At 47.1% G+C, this 24668-nt stretch overlaps 1 protein-coding gene across 1 annotated transcript; it reads left to right on the plus strand.

Annotated features, from left to right (window-relative positions):
• Nucleotides 1–21528: 21528 nt before the first annotated feature.
• Nucleotides 21529–22096, plus strand: LOC144825077 (zinc finger protein 706). The gene has a single exon (XM_078683983.1). It carries the CDS (start codon nt 21564–21566, stop codon nt 21792–21794), a length of 231 nt encoding a protein of 76 aa, XP_078540109.1. The 5' UTR covers nt 21529–21563; the 3' UTR covers nt 21795–22096.
• The last annotated feature ends 2572 nt before the right edge of the window (nt 22097–24668 follow it).

Consider the following 24668-nt stretch of genomic DNA (forward strand, 5'->3'; position numbering starts at 1 on the left):
AGGGTGAGGGGCGGGGGAATTTAAAAATAAAGTTTCATTGAAAAAAAAAATTGAAAACGTACCTGACCGCCGGGTCCGCGCCGCCTCTGCTGTGTGTTCCTGTGCCAGTGTCCACTGCCACGTTGGCGCCTTCGTGAGTGGCTGGTGCACCATGGTAACCCTCCCAGCCAATCCAGATGCTGTTCCAGCAGCACCAGGATTGGCTAGTGCATAGACTGCCCCCCCCCATAGCAGAGCAGGGGCTGCGGCCACTGGCCAGTAGCAGCCCTCACCCTCGCTCGCTCTCATAATGCAGGGCACTGCAGGCTGTACTAGTGCGCATGTTCGGACTGGTCACAAAAATGACCAGCCCAAACCTGAACATGCGCACTGGGCCTGCCTTGCTGCTGCTGTCACTCAGTCTTTGTCTGTCAAAAACAAACCCAATCCACTAGTGCTGCCCCACCCCCTTCAGCAACACGTCCTCCTGACTGACTACGGCCAGCTGGATTTTGAGTCGGGGCGCCGGCGGTGAAGTCAATCTTTCTCTGTGTCCATGTGATTAGTGGGGCTACGCCCCAATGGACGCACCGCTACTGATCTCACCAGATCAATATCCAGGTTAGATACATCTCACTTACGGTCACTGCGGCAGATTCATGTGTAACGTGCAGGCTTTGTTTGCACAGCTGTTGCAATCATCAGATAATAAGCCAGTTCTCTTGGACTGCACTCCAAACAGGGGATTATTTACAAGCCCCTTTCACTGCCGGTGCGTCGCTTTTATTCTGAGAAAAAGTGAGTCTATTCTCCGTTTCAACAACAACGAAACCTTCCACCTGATGTTCCAACACCAGTTCATTACTATCACCTAAAGGAAAATAATTTAACAGTTTCTCGCAAACAAGAGTCCCTTATATTCAGAGGAGCACAGTCCTGTTTTTCCAGGACATCTCAGTTCCAATGTTGGTAAGACGGAGGCAGTTTTGAGATCTGCAGATTTCCAATAAGTCAATTTCCTTCAGGCTTAAGGGCAAATGTCGCTAAGTGAGAGAGCAGTATGAGACCTGCTAGGCCTTCTTCACCCAGCAAGAGCCCACAGTCACAAGTCAAATGGACCTGGTGGCGGCCAGACTTCCAGCCCTTGAGCGCAGCACCTGAAGTAGCACAGAAACTTTGACGCCTACAAGATAAAGAAAGTTGTCCAATGTCCTCAGATGAATACATTCTCCCCTAATGAGATGCTGATCAAGAATTTGGACAGTTGCTTATTTGGCTATAATACTTGTAACTATACATATCTAGGAATTGGAATGTGGGGGAGGTATTCGCCAATGTGACCGCCAGAGCCGGCCCCTTAATCATCTAATCTTCATATTCCGTTAGTCTACATGTTTCACAATTTAAACATAAGAAAACCTATCTTAGACCTGGCTCTGAATTGTTCCTATGCCGTTATTATGTATTCATGGTATGGTTTTATTATGTTTTATTCACAGCACAGAGAGAGGCACACACTATGACAACCAAAGGTGGCTACACAACAGATAATATCAAATTCACCCATACTCTCCAAGTAAGTCCATCAGTTCCAACTGACAGTCCCATCTTGGTCCACTCTAGTGGATTAACTGGCAGGGGGGCTACCATAGAGAAACACCAGATATAGCGAAAACATGACACTATTAAACATAGTATCACTGAAAGTCCACAGCATTAACTTGACTTTCCAATTAAATACAGAGCGATGTCCAATGGTTTAAAATCACAGAGATGGAAATAGCAATGCTCCAAGAAACCACCTACTTTCCACTGACACAAAGAGATTGCGCTCTTACTGCTTCCCAACACAAATTCATGCATCCCATAGGCGTAAAGCAAGGGGCACTAAAGTTCTGTGAAGGGGTTTAATCTTCCACTTGGATGCCATATTCTATGACAAGGAAGGCTGTTGGTAGGCATTGGTGGTAGGCTTGGTTTAGTTCTGCTGACTGTAATATCAATTTACGGCCCCAATGATGATAAAGAGAGTTTCTGCTCCACAATGTTTCCCTAGAACAGCCGTGGCCGGTGCAGGTAAGAGCAGTGGGGCGAAGAGGGGGGGGGGGGGGGGGCGGGGTTGACAAACGATGACAAGGGAAAATAAAATGTTAAAAAAAAAGAAAATCACTTACCTTGCGCTTACCGCATCGCTACAGGGAGAAACTTTTCAGAACAGTCTCGAGGAGAGAAAACACCTGACCCCTACTGCAAAGATGAACTCAAGAACTTCTGATTTCAGTTACTTCCCAGTTACTAGGATTTGTTTCACCAGGACCAGTGGGACCAGCCTCCTAACCTCTCTGGGAGACAGTAGAGGGATGGACCAGCAGAGGGGAGCATGAAGAGTTACCCGTAAACTTCTGTTTTCTGACGACCTGGTTGTTTTCCCAGGCGTCTGATAACTAGTCTACTTTTCTCCCCTGCTACCTTACTTACTGCCCCAGCACCAAGAAACCGTCCGGTGAACGTACGCTTAACAAATTACTTTAACATAACATAACATACTGGTCTTGCAGGAGTGTGACCTCCAAAAGTAGGGGGCCCCCAGTCGTCCAGTGAGTCACGTCCCCTACAATTGCCCAAAGAAGGCAGTGGGATCGGAGAGGTGCATGCAGGAAAGGAACTCTGTCTAGGGAACCTGGGGGTGCTGTTGGCCCAGGGAAGTCCCAAGCATCAAGACGTGTTCTGTGTTAGGAGCAGAAGGTCAGAAGGTTAGGCCCTGTGCTTTCCCGCATTGGAGGGAGAGCAGGCAAAACCCAGGTCCCAGGAAATTGGAAACACTTTAGGGGCCAAGAGGTCTTAAATACAGACTCCCAGTGGTTAGAGCTGGCCACCAAGAGCGAAACATAACTTTCCCAATGGAAAACGGCCCGGTGGAGCAGTCGTGGCTGGCGCAGGTAAGAGCGGTGGGGTGGGGGTGGGGGTGGGGTAAAAAAAAATAACTAAACCACTTACCTTGTGCTTGCTGCATCGCCGAGTCGGCAATGCGGCAAATGCAAAGTAAGAGTTTTTCTTTTTTTAAATTTTATTTTCCTTATTCTGTGTCTGTCGACTCCCCCCTCCACCCCCCCCCTCCACCCCCCCATGCCCCACTGCCCTTACCTGCACCAGCCATCACTGCACTGGAGCCAAAGAAAATAGCTTTGGGTGTCTCTCTTTGTGGGATTGCTACGGGCAGGACTGGGGACCATCCCCATTGGTTTAGTGTATCCTCACAGGAGGGGCTTTTGTGGCTCTTGCTCTCTGCTAGTTCCAATGACTCCTGGTAGGGTTAAGCTGTCCGCACAAGCAAGAAATGATGTACTGCGGAACCCGCTCCCCTTGGTGTTTTTGTCTATAATGGTCCCCTGTTCCTGGGGACCGATGCAAGTCAAGTTCCACTTCAAGAAAGCCAAACAACAAAGAAAGCAGGGGCCATCGCCGTCCTGTGTTGAAAGTGGGGCCCTCAATTTCGGTGAGACCATAGAGAGGTGGGCGCCAATACAATGCAGAAAGGAGGTAAGTGCTTTACCCAGCCCTCTCAGTCCATGTCTGGAGTGCGGGTGGATGCATTCAATCAGTGGAACATGGACAGGACAAAGAATAAAGCAGCCAGCTCACTTGTGGGCATGCAGGAACAGTCAGACTTTGGTGAGTAATTGGAAGTGCAGAGTGTGCTGTAGCTTTAAAAAACAAACAAAAAGCAGTTAGTTGTCACCTGAGCCCGCAGGTTTGATAAAATCAGCCGATGGCAAAGACATGCCCCAGAAGATACTGGGGCCCTCTAATGTGAATACCAAGCAGGTGGCGCCCTGTAGGCCTAACTCTGAGGTGTCGGGCTAGAGGAATCCCTAACCCCAAAGAGACATTTATCCCAAAATGTATGCATGCCCCTAACTCTTCCAGGGGGTTGTATTAGTTTGTCCTGGGTGAGATTTCTATTTGTTTCAAGCTCTCCTGAAGCAGGAGCTGGTAGGTTGAGGGCTCTAGAGTGCAGGAAAATCGGTCAGTGGATGTTAAGGTAGTAGCAGCTGGTGTGCACACGGAGTGGCGGGGCAGGGGGGACAACGGACAAAGACAACAGAATTCTTTTTTTTTTTAAAAGAACTTAACTGCCACATCGCGCCCGCCAAAACTCCGCTCTTCTGTCTCTTCCTCGCTGCAGCACAGGCTCCCAGCCACCCCTGTGGCCAATCCTGGTGCTGCTCTCATGCATGAGAGCAGTGTCAGGATTGGCCTGGGCGCCCCTGATTTGCACTCCCAGTGAGACTGAGAGCCTGTGACTGCAGTCTGCAAACCAGCAATGCAGTTGGAGTTGGATAAAGCTTCACTGTGCATGACGCTGTGGCCGGCCTGAGACGGATGACCAAACCACCATGCGCACTGAATCACAGCGCTAACAACTCACCCTCCTGCTTTGCTTGGCCCGGCCCCCAAGTCTCATTCAATAGAAGAAAAATAAAACGATAATAAACACATTTTATTATCGTTTTATTTTTCGAATTTTGAGGCTGGAAGGGGGGACGACGCTCCTACGCCATAGCAGAGGAGCCACCGCTGTGTAAAGGCTGCTTTGCAGCCTATGCAAAGGTAGAAAAATGACTCATGCATAACGTTTAACAAATATTGAAATATTTTTATTAACAATGACAAAGTGAGCAGTAAACTATTACATGTATTAAAGAATGTTATTGTAAAATGGTACCATCCCTTGTGGTTTCAATGGGGTAGTTTTGGTTTATTATGACGTATTTTGGATTTTATTAATATGTCAAATCCTATATGCCTGCATTTTAACGATTACACCTTATTATATTGTTCCTAGTAAATGTTGGAGTACTGTGGTTATAGGGTTCATGGCTCATGAGGGTTAAGAACTGCTAAGATTGGTGCCAAAATAAGTATTTCAACCTGTTGTGTCTATATGTCTTCCTTTTCATAAGTACAATGATTTAGGATTTTGTTGTTGTGTGTCTACAGACTGGAATACGAGCCCACACCGGTACAGAGATCATGACTTGGCGGTTCAGACTGGACTATTCCTACTGGAGCAGGACCAAAATGTATTTGCATATGGCTGCATCTAATCTGAGGAGGCATGGTGAACAAAAGAACAATGGGTTGGAATGCTACCTAAGCGATTGCCAGTGCCCTATGTAATGTGAGTACCCCTGGGACGTTGGATATCAGCATGTCGACCTGATAAGTACCTTTGGACAAAATAACATGTTGGCCTAGAGGAATGTTCTCCCAGTAGCTGCCATTTAAAAGCAAGGTATGATAGAATCTCTCAAAAATGCAATTTTCCCTACATTACTAAAATGGTTTTATGCAATCAATTTCTTAAAATATAAACAAATGAATCCCTATATTTAATGAAACAATGCTAATGTTTATTTAAAGATATAAGATAATGAACGTATAATCAATAATTTAATAAACAGTACTTTCTTAATGATAATTATTTCATTAACACAAAACACTACACTCCCTATACACCAATGAACCCCAAATGCCAAGCAAAAATTAAACTATAATACAGTTTATGACATTGAAGTCATAAAATTAAACATTACAAATAATATTTTTTAATAAAACACAGCCTACTCAAACCCCTAATAAACCTAACAACCCCCAAACAATATACAATTAAAATAACAATCGTTTAATACATTTAACTAAGTAATAAACAAATGACATAATGCATAAAATCAATGTTAGAAACAGCAATACAATAATATACAATACTAAAATAGTTTCCATTATTTCCAAACATAAAATATTTTGACCACAATATTATGGTCAAATGTTTCTTCTGAGTTGATAGTCAGGTAGCACTCCCACCGCCGGTGGCCCCTCTTCTGTCAGGCAGTGGCGTAACGCAAAATGGTGGGGCCCCTCTGCAGAATGTAAGGAGGGGCCCCCTGAGTCTCCCATAAGTCACATATTTTAATTGGCATTGGAGTGGAAGGGGTCTCCTGAAGGATATGCTTACGTCACAACCTTGCCTTTGCTTCCACGTGCTGCACCATGTACGTTTGCGGAATGTCTGCCTCCCCGATGTGTTCGTACTTCCAGCTGTGCTCTGTCTTTGGACAGTCTTCATAAGTTTAGACTCTGATGCATAATTGCACATACAGCCACGGTCGGCAGTAGGAGTTCCTGCAGGGCGGTGACGTGGGGAGGGGCAGGGTGGGGGGTAGTAATGTATGGATTACGGAGTTTAACAGGTATATTTGGTGATGCAGTGCATGCAATGAAATTCGTTTTATTTATTTATATGTTTACTTACCTGTTAAACTCCGTAATCCATACATTACTACCCCCCACCCTGCCCCTCCCCACGTCACCGCCCTGCAGGAACTCCTACTGCCGACTGCGGCTGTGCACATACCATGAAGTCTATGTTTAGGTCTTGTCCCCAATGTGGCCGGCAGTAGACTTTATTGTGTGAAATATGCTAGTGTAAACCCACAGCTTCCACCTCAATCATGTTCAGATATAGCAAACCTTGCGGGGTGGTGGAGATACTCTCATCCTCCACCCAAGCCACTCCCCAGTTTTTTATAGGGTGGTCAGCTCGAAGCTTTTAAAACGTTGCAAAAGTTAACAGAGAAAATGTGGTAATCCTTGTGAGCTCATTTATATTCTCCCCCCCTCCCACACACAACCCCCTCACACATAAAAATAATGCTGGCCGCACCCAAACTGGATTGGTGGCCCATTATCCTGTGTCCAAAAAGAAAAGAGGCCTGGACCATGCTTCTCATCTTGGTCTTTAAAACTCCACCGTGTGTAGCCCACCACACATATTCATTTAGGAAAGTGATGTTGACCTCTTCCTTGAACTTCAAGCTACAGGCCTCTGACAGTTCTTGCAAAGAGAATCGGTCCTGGCTTTTCTGCAGCTCCATAATACAGCCAACAGATAAAATGCATGCCTGTGGCTGCTAAACTCAATACAGTGATTTACATACAATTACACACACAAACACATGCACTGAGCAACTCCTTGTAACTTCTCAATGTGTAGAATCACAGTACGAGCAGTTCAGTCTGAAGAGACAAGCAGGGAGCACTCCAAAATGGGGTGGGATTTCTCTCACCAAGATTTGTGAGAGTTTGGGAGGTGGCCATTTTGCAGTCAGGTCATCATGCCCAGTTAGTGCCATTTAGTCATTATCCTATTGTGTCTATCCTCTCTATGGGATGGTGCCAGCAGCTCTTCTCAACTGCTGCTGGGGAGCTGCTCACAGTGAATGCACCCAGCAGCTCACCCCCAAGGCTGCAGCACTCCCCTTCTGATGCACAAAGTGAGCATGCTCAGTGGTTGCTGTCCCAGGTCTCCTGGGTGCTGCTTACACAGTAGTGTACTTTGTGGTTCCTCAACAAGTAGCCAGGGGATTAGCTATCATTTTTGCAGCAGGTACACTTGAACCCTGATAATTGTTGTATTTACTACCAACACAGCAGTCAAAGAGGACATTTTCCTTGCTTACACCAGGGCCCCAGGCATCCTTGCTACGCTAATGCAAGTCGTTGTTTACCTGGGTACACATCGTTGGATGACAGTAGACATTTTCTGTACTCTTTTATGTCATATTTTGTGAGTACAAAGGCCAAAGTCTGGTACATTAGCCAAAGAAAACTTCCAATAGAGTAGCAACCTACACTAGTAGGTGATCAGGGTACTATCCCACTGTTGACACTGCCATGGCCTGCAAACTATGAATTTAAAACCCAGCAGGGCCAACTCTGCCCTTCATTCTTCCAAAGTCAATACACTGCTTAACATTACATTTAGTAACTATAGCTAACGTTCCGACTTTTCCTCTTTTACTGATGTTTAAATAGAAATACAAATGGGAAACAAAGTTTTTCCTTGCCTATATTTACTTTTAGAAACTAAAAATATCCAAAAACGATGACTTCTTTTGAGTGACCTTTCATTTTTGAAAAACGACTATCAGAGCAATGTCTAGGCAGACTGAAAGCAACGGGAACTTAAAAAGGGATGAGATTTCTTTAAATAAATGTTTATTTGTACATGTGTCTATGCAATAAACAATGTTTTTATTTTAGCGTATTGCAACAACCCAACAGTCACCCACATGTGTGAGTGTGTGCACGTTTACAAGCATGTGGAAATATAGAAGTTGTATCTTTAACTTTGTCAGAGCACAAAATAATTATGCATAAACCCTGAAAAGAGAGGGTAAACATAAATTTGAATGAATACGGATGGAATGTTACAACACTGACACCATATTTTATATTTATGGATTTCGACTTCCCTCCTGCTGTTTCTAAGCTCTGTTCATAACAAGGATTAGTATTAATTAAGGCTCCCAGTTTTCAGTTTTTGCTGATTTTGACAGATAAATACAGACAGAAAACAATGTGTTTCCTGTCTGTATTTATTTTGAAATGCAGAAAAATACTGAAAATTGTACTTCTTGTGAGAAACTCTCCATGCTGTCTTTCATGAATTCCAAGTACAACCTGAACAGATACACAGAACAGGGAGTTAAAAAAAATAGGATGGGATTTCCTTCAATACAGATATATGTTAACATATATTTGAAGTATAATCCTAATATGTACCTGTGGGTGTAGTTTTATGTTAAATGTGGCTTCTTTATTTGCTAAAATGCGACAGGTATCCACGTATAAGAGCATTTGTAAGAGTTAAATAAATGTACAAATATACCATTTTGTGACTACATCTATTCCCAAAATACAAAACAAATATGGATAAATAGCAATAAGATCGCCCAAAAATAAATATGGATAAATACAGACAAAAATGCTAAAAAAAAGTAAATACCATAAAACCAGGAGGCCTAGTATTAATCAAACGACCAACCTTAGAACGATGGTCACCAAATTGGCCTAGTTAAGATTCCAATTGGTGCCCTGCAGATTACCGTGGACGTCATGTGCGAGTGTTTAACACCCCAAAAGCATTGTTTTTCATCTGGTTTGGAATTTACTTCGATACCAAATACAGTGGCTCGGTGTGAATTTTTAACAAGGGAGCCCTAGTTGGAAGGATGCACTCTTTTGACACGGTGCTCCTTTGTGTCTTTATTCACGAGGAATGCTTGGTTCTGAGGAAGACCTTGAAGGATCCTCTGTCTTCGGTCTGTGTAATAAAGCGAGATATGGGGGTCTCTAGAGCCAATGCAGCTCATTGGCTTTCCCCCTGTCCAAGAAGGGTGTCACTCAGCGCCGCTCCATAGCTGCCAAGGTTTCAGATTGCTATATTTGACATTTTCTTATTTGCAGTATTCTTAGGAGTGACATTCAACAACGAATGAGTGACACTTTCTCACAAGTAAAATCAAGCAATGAACAGTAGGTAAGCATTTAAATATCAGAAATTACACTCATTTGAGCAAACAGAAACTCTTAGAATATTTCAAAGCTGCTGCTCCTAAGCACCATTAATCCCTTCGCTGCTAGGCCTTCTCCCCTCCTGTGCTAAGACTTTTTTTGGCGATTTGGGGTAGTGCGCGCTTAGGCCCCTGTAACGTTTTGACCACATAAGGTATCCACGCCAAATTTGCGTCCTTTTCTTCCAACATCATGTGGATTCTAAAGGTGCCCAGGGTTTGTGGATTCCCTTGGAGGGGTCCCAGAAATTAAGCAAAATACAGTAAAATTTTTGTTTTTTTCAGAAAAACGGGCTGCAAATGAAAGCCTTTGGGTTTTTACCTGCAAATGTTATCAAAAAAGGGTTTGTGGGGCTGAAATCCCCCTTTTCTCAGCTTTTAGGGAATGACAGTCTTTTGTCAGAGAACCAACATTTTTCACACAGTTTTGGCATTTTTCTGGGACATAGCCTATTTTTGCTATTTTTAGAGCTTTCAACCTCCTTCCAGTTAATGGTAGAAATGAGTTTGAAAGCTATAATGGATCCTGGACAGCTATACAATCAAAAAGTAGACACAATTTTGAATTCGGAAAGGGGTCATTTGTCTAAATCCATGAAGGTTTCTTTATAGAAACTAACAGTTAAATATTGGAATAATTGAAAATTAGTTGAAAAAAACAGCCTTTTGTCTCAACGTTTTCACCTATAGCTTCTTGTAACTTTGACTGCTCTTTGAAAGCAATATACTGTTACATCCATTTGACCTTCCTGGTTGCGGGGATATATAGGACTTGTAGTTTCACCAAGAACCCGACGAACCCATAGCCAAAAACTAAGCAGCAACTTGCAATGGTATTTTAGTATTTACTGGGTATATAACACTTATTCTTGTAAAATGTATACATGGAAAAATCGGTATGAACGACACCTATGTATTTCTGGATTGTGTACAAATTATAGAGTTTAGAAACAGTATATATTTGCACATTTTCAAAATTGGGAATACTCATACTAGCATGAGAATTATTGGTAATTTTTCAAAAAGATTTTTTTTTACACAATGGCTTTCATTGGGAAGGGAGAAAAGCATGAAAACTCAAGAGGTAATAACAGTTGATTTACAAATCTGAATTACCCTAAGTCTCCCGATAAAAACGGTACCTCACTTGTGTGGGTCGGCCTTGTTCCTGCGACAGGAAACGGCGCAAAATACAACGTGGTCACACCTCAATTTTGCAGTTAAAAATTGACCCTTTTATGGCAAAGTGCCTAGCTGTAGTTTTTGCACCCTAGCTCTGCCGGCACCTAGGGGACCTAGCAAACCTATACATTTTTGAAAACTACACACCCAGGGAAATTAGGGATGGGGTGACTTGACTGCCTCCCACCAGGTTCTGTTACCCAGAATCCCTTGCAAAGGTAAAAAATTGACAAAAAAAAGCATTTTCATCACATTTCTGTGGTGGAAAGTTCTGGAATCTGCGTGGATCAACAAATTTCCACCCACCTAGCGTTCCCCCAGGTCTCTTGAAAAAAAGGTACCTCAATTGCCTGGGTCTGCCTAGTGCCTGCAACAGGAAACAGCGCAAAAAACACGTGGTCGCACCTCAATTTAGCAGTGAAAACGTGCCCTTTTTTGGCAAAGAGCCTACCTTATGTTTTTGAACCCTAGCTCTGCCGGCACCCAGGGAAACCTAGCAAACCTATACATTTTTGAAACTAGACACCCAGGGGAATTCAGGACGGGGAGACTCGACTGCCTCCCACCAGGTTCTGTTACCCAGAATCCCTTGCAAAGCAAAAATATTGTGGAAAAAATGCATTTTCCTCACATTTCTGTGGTGGAAAGTTCTGGAATCTGCGTGGATCAACGAATTTCCACCCACCCAGCGTTCCCCCAGGTCTCCCGAAAAAAATGGTACCTCACTTGCCTGGGTCTGCCTAGTGCCTGCGACAGGAAACAGTGCAAAACGCAACGTGGTAGCACCGCAATTTCGCAGTGAAAATGTGCCCTTTTTTGGCAAAGAGCCTACCTTTCGTTTTTGAACCCTAGCTCTGCCGGCACCTAGGGAAACCTAGCAAACCTATACATTTTTGAAAACTAGACACCCAGGGGAATTCAGGATGGGGTGACACGACTGCCTACCACCAGGTTCTGTTACCCAGACTTCCTTGTAATGCTAAAAAATTGACCAAAAAAATGAATTTTCCTCACATTTCTGTGGTGGAAAGTTCTGGAATCTGCGTGGATCATCGAATTTCCAGCCACCCACTTCCCTGGGTCTGCCTAGTGCCTGCGACAGGAAACAGCACAAAACGTAACATTGTAGCAGTAATCCGGCGGCTAGCCATTATCCTTACAAATAAAGGAGTCTGCACAAACAACTCAACAACCCCAACACTGTGCAAAGTAAGTAAAAAAATGTAAGCCTTTATCACAAATATCTATATATTGAAAAAATATACAATTCACTTACAAGAGACACCTACACTCACCAGTACCTACTCTGCAAAGACACAGCAAATAGGCAACGATATCCCACTAGAAAGAAGAAAAAAAAACTTACATCTACAGAGGTACACATCAAAAACAAATGCAAAACATGTTTTACAATCACAAAAAACAGAAACCAAACATGCTCGTATTACTACACACTTTGCAAAATAAACAATTACATTACAATTGAACAAAAAAAGGTCTCTTACCAAACATATGCAACTACACAAACAGCAGAACAACAGAACCACCAGTAACGGAACCGCACACTGCAACAATCTAAAGAGAAAATAAAACAATACACATTAGAAGAAACAAAAACAACACACATTACAACAGGTTATGTCACAGGGTATGTCACAAATGGGGTGTCTGTCCCCATGGGGGACAGAATATAAATCATTATAAACATGGGCCCCCTGGAAGCAACCCTACGGAGGGCAGAGAGGCCAAATAAAGACACGGCAGAACATACTTTTGAAAACAAATGGGCCCAAGGAAGCAACCCTTGGCCAAGGGGTCGCTCCTATAAAAAAAAAAATCCCTGGAGTCTAGTGGGCTTTTCTATCCCCCCCTGGGTCCAGAAACGGTAAAAAAAACAGCCGATCTGCCCCCAGGAGGGGCAGAACAGTCTAAAATATTTATATTGCCCCCTGGAAGCGACCCTTGCCCAAGGGGTTGCTTCCCTGGGTCCAGAAAGCGGCCGATCTGCCCCCAGTGGGGGCAGAAAGGTCAAAGAAATGATTTAGCCCCCTGGAAGCGACCCTTGCCCAAGGGGTCGCTTCCTTTTTTTAAAAAAGAACAGCCCCTGATGTCTAGTGGGCTTTTCTACCCCCCTGGGTCCAAATTAGGCCCAAGGAAGTGACCCTTACCCAAGGGGTCGCTTCCTTTATAAATTAAATAAAATCCCTGGTGTCTAGTGGGCTTTTCTGCCCCCCCTGGGTCCAGATGCGGCCCAAAAAATGGCCGATCTGCCCCCAGGGGGGGCAGAAAAGTCTAAAAAAAATTATGGGCCACTAGGAAGCGACCCTTAACCAAGGAGTCGCTTCCTTAATAAATATAATACAATCCCTGGTGTCTAGTGGGCTTTTCTGCCCCCCCCTGGGTGCAGATTGGGCAAAAAAACGGCCGATATGCCCCAGGGGGGGCAGAAAAGTCTGAAAAATAATTTGCCCCCTAAGGAAGCGACCCTTGCCCAAGGGGTCACTTCCTGCACACAAAAAAACAAACACAAGCAATCCCTGGTGTCTAGTGGGGCATTCCTGGTGCACCAGGAATGCCCTGCATTGGGACATCAGGGGGGAGGAAACACTGTTTCCTCCCCCCCGATGCCTCAAGGCACCAAGAAACAGGCCCCCCGCCCCACCGGAGCACCCAGACTCACCCTTCCTGCTGGACGCGCTGGAAACAAATGGCTTCCACCGCGTCCATCGCTTCCTGACGACGTCGGCGCGCGCTGTGCGCGCTGATGTCACCAGGAAGCGTGGGGGGCCCAGGGGGGGCCCAGGGGGTGGCAGCGGAAAGTCTCCCGCTGCCACCCCAGGGAAAAGCACCAAGATCGATGCCCCAGGGGGGGAGCGCCAGCGCTCCCCCCCAGGGCTGTGCTGATGACGGAGCGGTTCCGTCATCAGCACAGCCCAAGCGACGCTGATGACGGAACCGCTCCGCCATCAGCGTCGAAGGGGTTAATGGAAGAGCAATTGTTAAACAGTTGTTATGTGAGAGACGTGCCTTTGTAAAGATGCTCAGCTGCACCTATTCAGCTGTCACGGACGCAGAGCACTTATCGGACACCTGTTAAAGGTGTATTACTTATCACTTATCGGACACCTTTCGGACATCTATTAAAGGTTTATTACTTATCACTTATCGGACACCTGTTAAAGGTGTATTACTTATCGGACACCTGTTAAAGGCGTATTACTTATCACTTATCGGATAACTGTTAAAGGTGTATCACAAGGGCAGTAACAGTTATTGGGATCCCGGCTGGGGAACAGGCAGGGCCGGACTGGCCATAGCGGGCACCCGGCAATCCCCCAGTGCGCTGCACAGGTGGGGGGCCGGTTTGGGGCTCCTGGGGGCCGTTTTTGTTACAGGGCCGTTTTTGCAGCATAGCTGTACAAAATCGGCCCTGTACCAAAATCGGCCGAAAACTGGCCCCGGCAAAGAGCTCGGCGGCACCCACAACCCCACCGAGTGGGGAGGGGGGGCTGGCCGAGCACTTTGCCAGGGCCGGTTGTGGTTCCCAGTCCGGCCCTGGGAACAGGCAGGAAATTGAACATCCTGACACCACCTAAGTTGGACACCTGTAGGCTGTAGCCAGGCGGCAGAAACAATTGTTGAGATGCTGCCTTAGGCAGCTTGCACCAACCGTGCCTTCTGGTTGCTCCATGGGAATTGATCCAATTAATGCCACATCGTTTGAGTCCATAGGCCCTCTCTCCTACATTGGGTCCGATCAAACAAGCTGAAAGGCCCCAGTGAGAATCTCAGCCGCTGTTAGCTGACTCGGGGAGCGCTGCCCAGCCCCGCAGTCTTAGCAGCCAGTTTTATCAGATTTTTATCTACTTGGTTGCAGGAGCTTTATGGGAGATAATGTGCTTTCAGTTTGGAACTTGTCTCCCCTGACAGGCGGGGCTAAAGGGGCCGTGTTTCCCTCAAAAACAATTATTTTATTAGAAGGTTTCTTAAACGACTTGTTTTAGAGGTTCGCTTTGGGCAGGTGGTATCCGGCTAGCACTCCCCCACCCCCACTGCTCCTGCTCTGATCTCAACGAGGTCTGGTAAAGGGGCAGGGCTGATTATTCCCTTTCTACTTGGGAGTCCCGGGCCGTACAGGTGGGGCACGAGGCACCGATGCAGGGCCTTGTCATGTGTACTGTTGTACCCAATTACAACAGAGAATATTTAAGCCAAGCAGCGAGCGCTTGATTGACACTCAAATACTCAGTATTTAAATTACCTGATTGAGACTTTTGTCTGGCTCTAGCAGAGCGAGCTACGGACACCAGCAGGGCAGCGTTAGGAGAGGCTGCAGGCACCAAATTCTCTGCAGTAGCTGCGTCTGGTCTGACCTCATAACAGCGCCCAACCCAGTCTGTCCGGCAGCCTCTGCGACGCTGGCGTCGTTGCACGTGCAGTTTACTGCGCATGACTACCCTTCCCCAACCTGAAGACCACGCAGCCAGTGGCGCAGCAAGCATGTAAACACATACAGAGGCTGCGGCCATGCAAACCAAGCCTCATTTTAATGGCACACCGCTGTGCATAGTGCCATCACTGCGTGCACGGTACGACCACATCAAACTAGCTGGTCCCAGAGTCAGGCCCAGTAAGTGTACTGTGCTGGGGGACCCCCTAGAGCATGGGTACTCACAAACTTTCTCTTGGGGCCCAAATTTACATTGTGGTTTGGGTCAGTGGGAGAGGGGGCGGGGCTAGAGCAACAACAAAAAACTGTGACCATGAGGTTGAACACAGGTCCCTGCAGCGGACACCTTCATCCACTGAGCCACCAGACCCGGCATACACACATCTCTCTTTCTCTCTCTCTCTTTCTCTCTCTCTCTCTCTCTGTCTTCCTCCCTCCATCCCTCTCTCTATCTCTGTCACACTCCCTCTATCTCTCTGTCTCTCTCCCTCCATCCCTCTCTCTCCCTTTCTCCCTGTCTCCCTCTGTCTCACCCACTCTGACTCTCTCTCCCTCTCCCTCACTCTCTCTGTCTCCCTCTCTCTCCTTCCCTCTCTCCTTCCCTCTCTCCTTCCCTCTCCCCTTCCTCCTCTCCCTCCCTCACTCCCCTTCCCTCTCTCCCCTTCCCTTTCTCCCTCCCTCACTCCCCTTCCCTCACTCCCTCCGTCACTCCCCTTCCCTTACTCCCTCCCTCACTCCCCTTCCGTCACTCCCCTTCCCTCGCTCCCCCTTCCCTCACTCCCCTTCCATCACTCCCCTCACTCCCCTACCCCACTCCCCTTCCCTCTCTCCCCCACTCCCCTTCCCTCTCTTCCCCACTCCCCTTCCCTCTCTCCCTCCCCTTCCCCACTCCCCTTCCCTCTTTCCCTCCCCTTACTCCACTCCCCTCACTCCCTCCATCACTCCCCTTCCCTCACTCCACTTCCCTCACTCCCCTACCCCGCTCCCCTTCCCTCTGTCCCTCCCCACTCCCTTTCCCTCTCGCCCCCACTCCCCTTCCCTCTCTCTCTTCCCTTCCCCACTCCCCTTCCCTCTTTCCCTCCCCTCACTCCCCTTCCCTCTTTCCCTCCCCTCACTCCCCTTCCCTCACTCCCCTTCCCTCAGTCCCTCCCTCACTCCCTCACTCCCCTTCCCTCACTCCCATCCCCTCACTCCCCTACCCCGCTCCCCTTCCCTCTGTCCCTCCCCACTCCCTTTCCCTCTCACCCCCACTCCCCTTCCCTCTCTCTCCCCTTCCCCACTCTCCTTCCCTCTCTCCCTCCCCTCACTCCCCTCCCCTTACTCCCCTACCCTTACTCCCCTCCCCTCAGTCCCCTCCCCTCACCTCACTCTCTCACTTCCGCCTCCCTCCCTCACTCCCCTTCCCTCACTCCCCTTCTCTCACGCCCTCACTTCTGCCTCCCTCCCTCACTCCCTCACTTCCGCCTCCCTCCCTCACTCCCCTTCCCTCACTTCCACCTCCCGCCCTCTGCCTCCCTCACTCCCTCCCTCCCTCTGCCTCCCTCACTCCCTCCCTCACTCCCCTTCCCTCACTCCCTCACTCCCCTTCCCTCACTCCCCTTCCCCCACTCCCTCACTCCCCTTCCCTCACTGCCTCACTTCTGCTTCCCTCCCCTGCCTCCCTCACTCCGCCTCCCTCCCTCTGTCGCTCTCCTCCGTCTGTCTGTCTCCCTTTCTCTGTCTCCATTTCTCGGTCTCCATTTCTTGGTCTCCCTCCCTCCCTTTCCCTCCCTCTCTGTTTCCCTCCCTCCCTCTCCCTCCCTCCTTTTACCTCCCTCCCCCTCTCTCCCTCCCTTTCCCTCCCTCCCTCTCCCTCTGTCTCCCTCCCTCCCTCTACCTCCCTTGACGTAAAGAGTTTCACTACCTTCAGAATGCTCTTGCCCCATGAACTCCTATTCAATAGGACTAATTCTCAGCAGTGGCTAATCTTGATTAACTTCACTTTCTGGAAGTAGCATCTCTTACGTGGCCTCACTCCAGACAGAGTGCCACCAACCTTGTGACCCATGAGGTGTTCCAAGACCCTTGCCACACTATGATGCATTATATTCCAATGCTAAAATCATTGCATGTCTCTCCAAAAGCAGCATAGACAAATGCTCTTCTTGGGCACTCCCAAGCAGGATGAAGAAGCGCATGACCCCCACCACCATATCGGAAACTGCCCTTGACTCTGAAGGAACTAGCTGCATTACATTTAGAGCAGTGCATCTCTGTGGTAAAATGTCACCTTGAGTAGACTGCTAACATGACTGTGTCTGCCAGGGCTGAGACAGCTTCCCGCTTCCAGCTGCACCCGAGCACTTTACAGGTCTTTAGAAAGACCATTTGCATGTTAGTGGACCTTTGTTGATTTCACCTCTTCTTAGGCCCCTGTAGCTCCGCTCTGTGGGGGCCAGGTGATTAATTCCAGTGAAAGGCAGAGCGGAGCTGCAGGGGACTAAGAAGAGGTGAAATCAAGAAAGCTCCACTAACATGCAAATGGTCTTTCTAAAGACCTGTGAAGTGCTCGGGTGCGGCTGTGTGTGTGAGAGACTCTGCTGCTCTGCCTATCACTGGAATGAATCACCCGGCCCCCACAGAGCAGCAGAGTCTCTCAGAGTGTCGCTGCTGCACCCAGCAGGGGAAACATCCATCACAACGCAACTTTTACGACGCATTACCATTACAACGCAGGATTTACAATGCTAATCATTACAACGACTTGCGCTGGAGGGCGCTGAAGATAGGCAATACTTTCATTTACTATCCAAAACCTTCCCTACTATCCGCGGGGATTGGAGTTGGAATAGTAAATTAAACTATTCCACTATCCAGCGCCCCCCAACGCAAGTCGTTGTAACAACTTGCGTTGTAAAACCTGCGTTGTAAAGGCATGCGTAGTAAAAGCATGCGTTGTGATGACATACATCCCCCGGCAGTGTTTGCAGACATTCTTTAAAAATGTGTTCTTAAAACACGGGTACGATGTCTGCGAGGTCCACGGGCCGCCAGGGCAGGCTTGCCAGGCCGCTGTCGGCCCGCGGGCCGTACTATGAGTACCCCTGCCCTAGAGCTTGGGGCCCCCCGCACCACGGGGGCTGTGGGGATCTTTGTTATGCCCATGCTGTCAGGCCGCTACTTACCCTTTCGGTGTGCTCGGTGGGTTCCATAAGGCTGTCACATTCTGATTCAGCTGGGTCCTTATGAACACATCAGAGTGCTTGGGGCTCTCTTGCTGCTGAACCACTTCTTACACTTTCAGCGGCCTGGCGTGCTCTGTGATGCTGTCACATTCTGTTCCCACCAGATGTTTGTGTAGAAATCAGAACATTAAACAGCTCTTCCGCTGCTTGCGCCTGCATCTCTCCCAAGGCTGGACTGGCCGTTGCAGGCTCCGGGCAATCCCCCGGTGGGCTGCAAGGGTGGGGGCCGGTTTTGGGCCCATGGGGGCCGTTTTTGTGACACGGATGTAACAAAATGGGCCGAAAACCGGCCCTGGCAAAGAGCTCAGTCACACCCCCAACACCCACCTCCCCCCGGGGGGGCAGCCAAGCAATTTGCCAGGGACGGTTTTGGTTCCCAGTCCGGCCCTGATCTCTCCCACTCCTAGGTACCCCTGTTGGTCCTCTGGCCCAGCCCCTGTGCTTGGCTACTTAATAAAGGGAACCTGCTTCTCACCATCTCTCTGCCACCTCTCACTCATTTGCCTTTTGTTCTCTATTAGTCTCTCCTTGCTCACCCATTCCTCAATGACAAATAAACTACTAGCTCCAGGCAACCCTTTCAGGCAATGAAAGCATGGGCGTGAAGTAATTACTATCACCATTACCACCACTACTACCTCAACCAATATTACCCCTGTTATGAGCACCATTACCACCTCCACCAACTTTATCATTACCACCACCAGTATTACCACCGCCATAACCATTACCCTCACCACTAATCACCACCACCATTACTTCTATCATTACCACTGCCACCATTACTACCACCACCATTTGTGTGCAACCAGTAATAAAATAAGCATTGCCAATAGGTCTGACATATAAATGAAAATGCAGATTAGACCTACTGGCTCTGCCAATGCTTGTTAACTTTCTTCCTGCCTTGCTTCGGAATCGAATTTGCCGCACAGAAACCAGCCTCCAAGTCCCCTGTCTTTGTTTCGAAATTCTTCACAGTCCCTTTGCCTGATTCAATCAATCAATCATTTGTAGAGCCCACTAATCACCCGTGAGGGTCTCAAGGCGCTGAGGGGCGGGGGGTGCAGCTACTGCTCGAACAGCCAGGTCTTGGGAAGTCTCCTGAAGGTCTGGAGGTCCCGGGTCTGTCACAGCTGTGTGGGGAGGGGGTCCATGTCTTGATGGCGAGGTATGAGAAAGATCTGGTGCCCGAGGAGGTCCTGTGGATGCGCGGTACGAAGGCGAGGGCGAGGTCGGCGCAGCAAAGCTGGTGGTGAAGAACCGGGCCTTATGGGCCTGGCAGCGCAGGGCACGCCTTAAATCTCCGAGTTCACCTGCCTTGTCGGACAGAGACACGAGACACTCTGTTAGGCGTAGAAAATCAGGTTTATTAGCTGCAGCTAAGCACAGTTGTACCAGAAGTACAAAGTAGGTTCTTAGGAGACTGCCACTTCAATTCCGTGGCGCACAATCTTTTATAGCACACATATTTACAACTTATACTCCCAATACATACAAGGCTAGCCAATAGGAAAAGTTGGAAAACAAGCTATCGAATGTCCCAAATACGCCCTTCTTTCAGACCCCGTGTGTCATCCCTCCCCACAAGTTAATCAGTACTAGTGCCTGTAATCTAATTTGCAGGTGGCAGGACATATTTGTGTGCCTCAAAGGATAGTTGTGTAACAAGAGAATACAAGAGAAGAATAGCGAAGGCCAGTCGGATAAGATAGAATAAGGAAAGAATAGAGAAAGCCAAACAGTCAGTCAAGACAGGGATCAATCAGTCCAGATATGGATTAGTGGACTCGGCCAGACCCTGACATCGGTTTCATAAGCAAGGGCAGGAGGTTACTTTTTAACAGAAGAGACACGTAGCAGCTGGAAACGGCAAAAACACTCCGGTCGCCGTGCTGCCTGAGTGAAGGCAATACAAAATGGCGACAGGACACAAAATGGCGGCTAAAATACGGAACAAAGTCGAAAATCAAAGAACCTCTGACCCTCCTTTTGCCATTACTCAGGCAAGACACAAAAGACTCAAGTTAGTCTCAGTCGATGTCAATGGCCATGATGTCGTCGAGCTGTTGCTGCAACATCATTTTAATGTGCTCTGTTCTCTGTGACACAGGTCTTGGGACACACATAGTGGTACAAGGACTGCAAATGGCAGGGCCACACTGTACGCAAAGGCAGCAAGTGAAGATGATGGCCAAAACCATTCCAAGGAAGGTTAATACCTTCCATCCCCTTGTGGACAGTAGTCCCCAAAACCATCCCATCATAGACCAATCTCCTGCATCCTGGTGAATCGACTCGGAAATTACGTGCAATTTAAAGATGGCTTGGTATACTGTAGGGGCACTATCAGGAATATAAATGCAGCAACTATACCCAATCAATTAACAGACTCCTCCGCGATCTGCAAGAACAATATCTAGAACCATCCGGTTCTGCAGAGTCATAAGGCGGTCCGCCTGATGTTCGGCTGTTAGATTACTCAAGGCTACGGAAGTTACTTTTATGGTAGCCTCAACAACACAAACCAACTGTCTAATGTTTCTGCTATTGGCCATCGGGCCCCAGAAAGGAAGGAACCCTTTGAGAAAGTCCCTTCCCTCTTGTCCTGATGTGTCTTTAGTATCGATAACCCCTCTGCCATATCTATTTCTATGATGACCTGAAGGAGCAGTGTATGTCGGAGGGAGAAGAAAAGCTACATAACATGTTCCTGAAAAGTTGGTGGGGAGCCATGTGTAGGCTTTATTGTGGCAAACAAAGTATGTACCCTGAGATGGTACTAATGGTGAAGAAATCTGGGATGAATCGATGTATGTTCGAGAACAAACACTCTTTTCCTGTTGGTTTTTAGTATCTTGATCATTTATCTGTAAACACAAATTTCCTCGATGAGGTATGGTCCAAATTGGTGGTGACCTTCTTAGTCTAGCCTTATCTGTGAGGCTAGCAACGTAACGAGTCACGTTCCAACCATCATACGCTCGTTTCTCATCAACGGGAATCTTACCACTTTCGGCAACTCTAGCCATAGCCACTATTCCCTTTATTACAGAACTGTGACTAAAATCAGCTTTTCCACTAAATGGACCACCAAGAGGATGTCGAAGTTGATTCTGATATGCATTGGAAAACATGGCCAGATAAGCCCAAGCGGAACCTTCATAAGAAAACAGAAGGACTAGGCGGCTGGGAACCCCCGGAGGGTGGTTGCTGTGCTCTGCCCACTCTTCCTGTTCTGCCTAGGCGGCCCGCGCCCCAGGACCAGACTCCACGTTTATACCGTAACGCTTGTGGTTGCCACTCGCAGATATGGCTCGTGGACATCAGAAGTTTCAGTCTCAGCAGAAGAATGCCAAAAAGCAAGCTGAACAAAAGAAGAAACAAGGACATGATCAGAAGGCAGCTGCCAAAGTTGCGTTAGTGTATTCCTGTGCTATTTGTAGGACGCAAATGCCAGATCCTAAAACTTTCAAACAACACTTTGAAAGCAAACATCCTAAAGTCCCACTCCCTCCAGAACTGGTTGATGTTGAAGCATAAACCGTTCACAGGTGACTCATTCCACCTTCTGACTGTTGTGCTGTTTTGGACTTTACGTGATGGACATAGAGCAAGAAAATTTTGATGAACTATGAAGGCACTTAACAAACTTCCAATTTTTTATGCTGTGCCATCATTGCGCTTTATACAAATACATTCCTCTTTAAATGTTCAATTGCGTCCTGATTTGGATATCTTTAAATGAAAATGTCAGGAAAAATGGGAATGTTTGAAAGTTGTAATTATATGGACATATTGTGTAAATTCATTTAATAAAAGTAGTGCTTTAATTTAAAAAAAAAAGAAAAGAAAAGAAAACGGAAGGACTAGATATGGCATCCCTTTCTCTGTGTTATGAGGCATGAGTCCACAAACCCAACAGTCAGTAGTATTGACTGCCAGTTGATGCTGATGCAACAGCTGGATAAATGAATTGTTAAAGTATTCTGTTCCCCTAATCTGTTCATGTTCTGGGAGTGTATAAAACTGGTGTGGAAAAACAGTAGTGGACAAAGGCAAAGATACAGAAGTAGGAACAGATGCTTGCTGCATAGTGTGAACGACCCATCCCACACGGGGAACATCCTTTGCAACGCAACTGTTACCACACACTACCATTACAACGCAACCATTGCAACGCAAGTCATTACAACGACTTGCGCTAGAGGGCGCTGTAGAATAGGGAATAGTTTAATTTTCTATCGAACACCTTCCCTACTATCCACGGGGACTGGAGTTGGAATAGAAAATTTAACTATTCCACTATCCAGCGCCTCACAACGCAAGTCGTCGTAATGACTTGCGTTGTAAAAATTGTGTTGTAATGGCATGCATGGTAAAAGCATGCGTTGTTATGTCATACAACCTCCCACACAAGCCAATAAAATAAATGAACATATTAAAATGCACAATGTTACGCCACATGGACTAAACAACAATTTTCTATATTGGCTATTCATTTTTTGCTTTTTATCATTCTTTTCAAATTCAATATCCATTCTCTAAGGCGTTGCTCACAGTAATCTTCCTAGATCACTTAGTTGTGGTTATTAGCTGTCCTATGACACTGCAAGTCCTGCAGACCTATGTCACTACTCAGGTCACAGCCTAAGACTCCTACCGTGACCCTGCAACTTGATGGATGGTAAAAAGAATGTCTCTTAAAAGTGTAACCAAAAAAAAAAAGAAAAGAAAAAGTTAAATTGTTCTTAATCAGTCGAGGTCTTAGGTTGTACCGAGTCTTGTCAGGTACCGTTTGCTCCCGAAACAAAGTCTCTGGGTTTGTTGTGTTCAGTCGCAGATGTGATGGTACAGCTTCTTGCAACACGCCGTCGTCTTCTTTTTCAGATCTCATCCAATCCAGACGTGCACTACTGAAAGGTACCAACTGAGGGACTCTTTCGCCCTCACTATCACCTATACCCTTGCGGACCCACTGGTCAAATGGCAAAGGCAAAGGTACCCTTTTGCAGTGCACGCCATGGATCCAGTTCTTCTTTCCAACGACTTTCACTGCTGTACGTGTTACCAGAAGGACCTGTCGAGGCGGCCCCCACCGAGGTTCCAGATTCTTCTTTCGCTGTAAATTCTTCAGACAGACCCAGTCTCCGGGTTGGATGGAGTGCCCTGGGTCTGCGGGGGCCTCCGGCAAAGCGTTTTGAACCTGCTGATGAAGAACACGCAATTTAACGGTGAGGTCATGTAAGTAGTCAATCAATATAGGATACGGAATATCAGAGTACTTTTTAGGTCATGGGACTCCCCAAACGCTAGCTGGGCGCCCAAAAACAACCTCGTATGGGCTGAGTCCCAAACGAGAGTGTACAGTTGTTCTCGTAGATAAGAGTGCCAAAGGTAAAGCATTGGGCCAAGCAAGACCTGTGCTGGCCTGAATCTTTGCTAATTTGAGCTTGAGAGTGCCATTATAGCACTCTACCGCTGACTGAGGGTGGTTTGCCGCATGGAATTTCTGCTTAATACCGAGGCCTGCACACACCTTCTGCATAATTTGGCCTACAAATTCACTCCCATTGTCACTCCAGACAATTCGCGGCAAACCAAACCTCGGGAAGAATTCCTTCAAGAGGACTTTGGCAATAGACAAAGCAGTATTATCCTTTAGGGGGTAGGGCTCAATCCATCTGGAAAAGGCACACACCACCACCAGAACATACTTTAAGTTATTGCAACGTTCCATATGAATGTAATCAATTTGCAATACCTCAAAAGGATACGTAGGGGGAGCAAAATGACCTGCCGGAGTTGGGGTTCCCTTTCCTGGATTATGCATCAAACAAACGATACAGTGTTTCACCACATTTTCCGCACATTTAGGGATTCCCTCATTCTGCCATACTGGAGCCAGAAGTTTGCATATCCCTTTCGCACTGATGTGGGATGGACCATGCGCCATGGTAACTACAGGCAATACATAGGCGTCTGGTAACAGCCAACGCTGGTGTTCTGACAATTCCGTCCAACACCCTGTCGTGTCCAACATTCCCGTACTTTCTCTTCATTCCTTCTCTGTAGCCTCTTCTTGAATCACTCTCATACTTTCTATTGTGTCCTCACACATTCCTCTTTCCCTGACCCATCTTGCAGGGCCTGCAACATACATGCGACTTGTAGCATCTCTCGCTGTTTCTTTCGCTACCTCGTCTGCAAAAGCATTCCCGCGACCCACATCATCAGTGATCCTATTATGTGCACTACCCTTCACAATTGCTATCTGGGTAGACAAAACAAGCGATTCCAAAAGATCATTCACTAACTGACCATGCTTTATTTTAATACCATGTGAATGAAAGAATCCTCTTTCTCTCCAAAGGCGGCCAAAACTATGGGCCACCCCAAATGCATATTGGCTGTCGG

Source organism: Lissotriton helveticus, chromosome 3_1 (genome assembly GCF_964261635.1).
Source record: "Lissotriton helveticus chromosome 3_1, aLisHel1.1, whole genome shotgun sequence".
In the NCBI taxonomy this organism is placed as follows: Eukaryota; Metazoa; Chordata; class Amphibia; order Caudata; family Salamandridae; genus Lissotriton; species Lissotriton helveticus.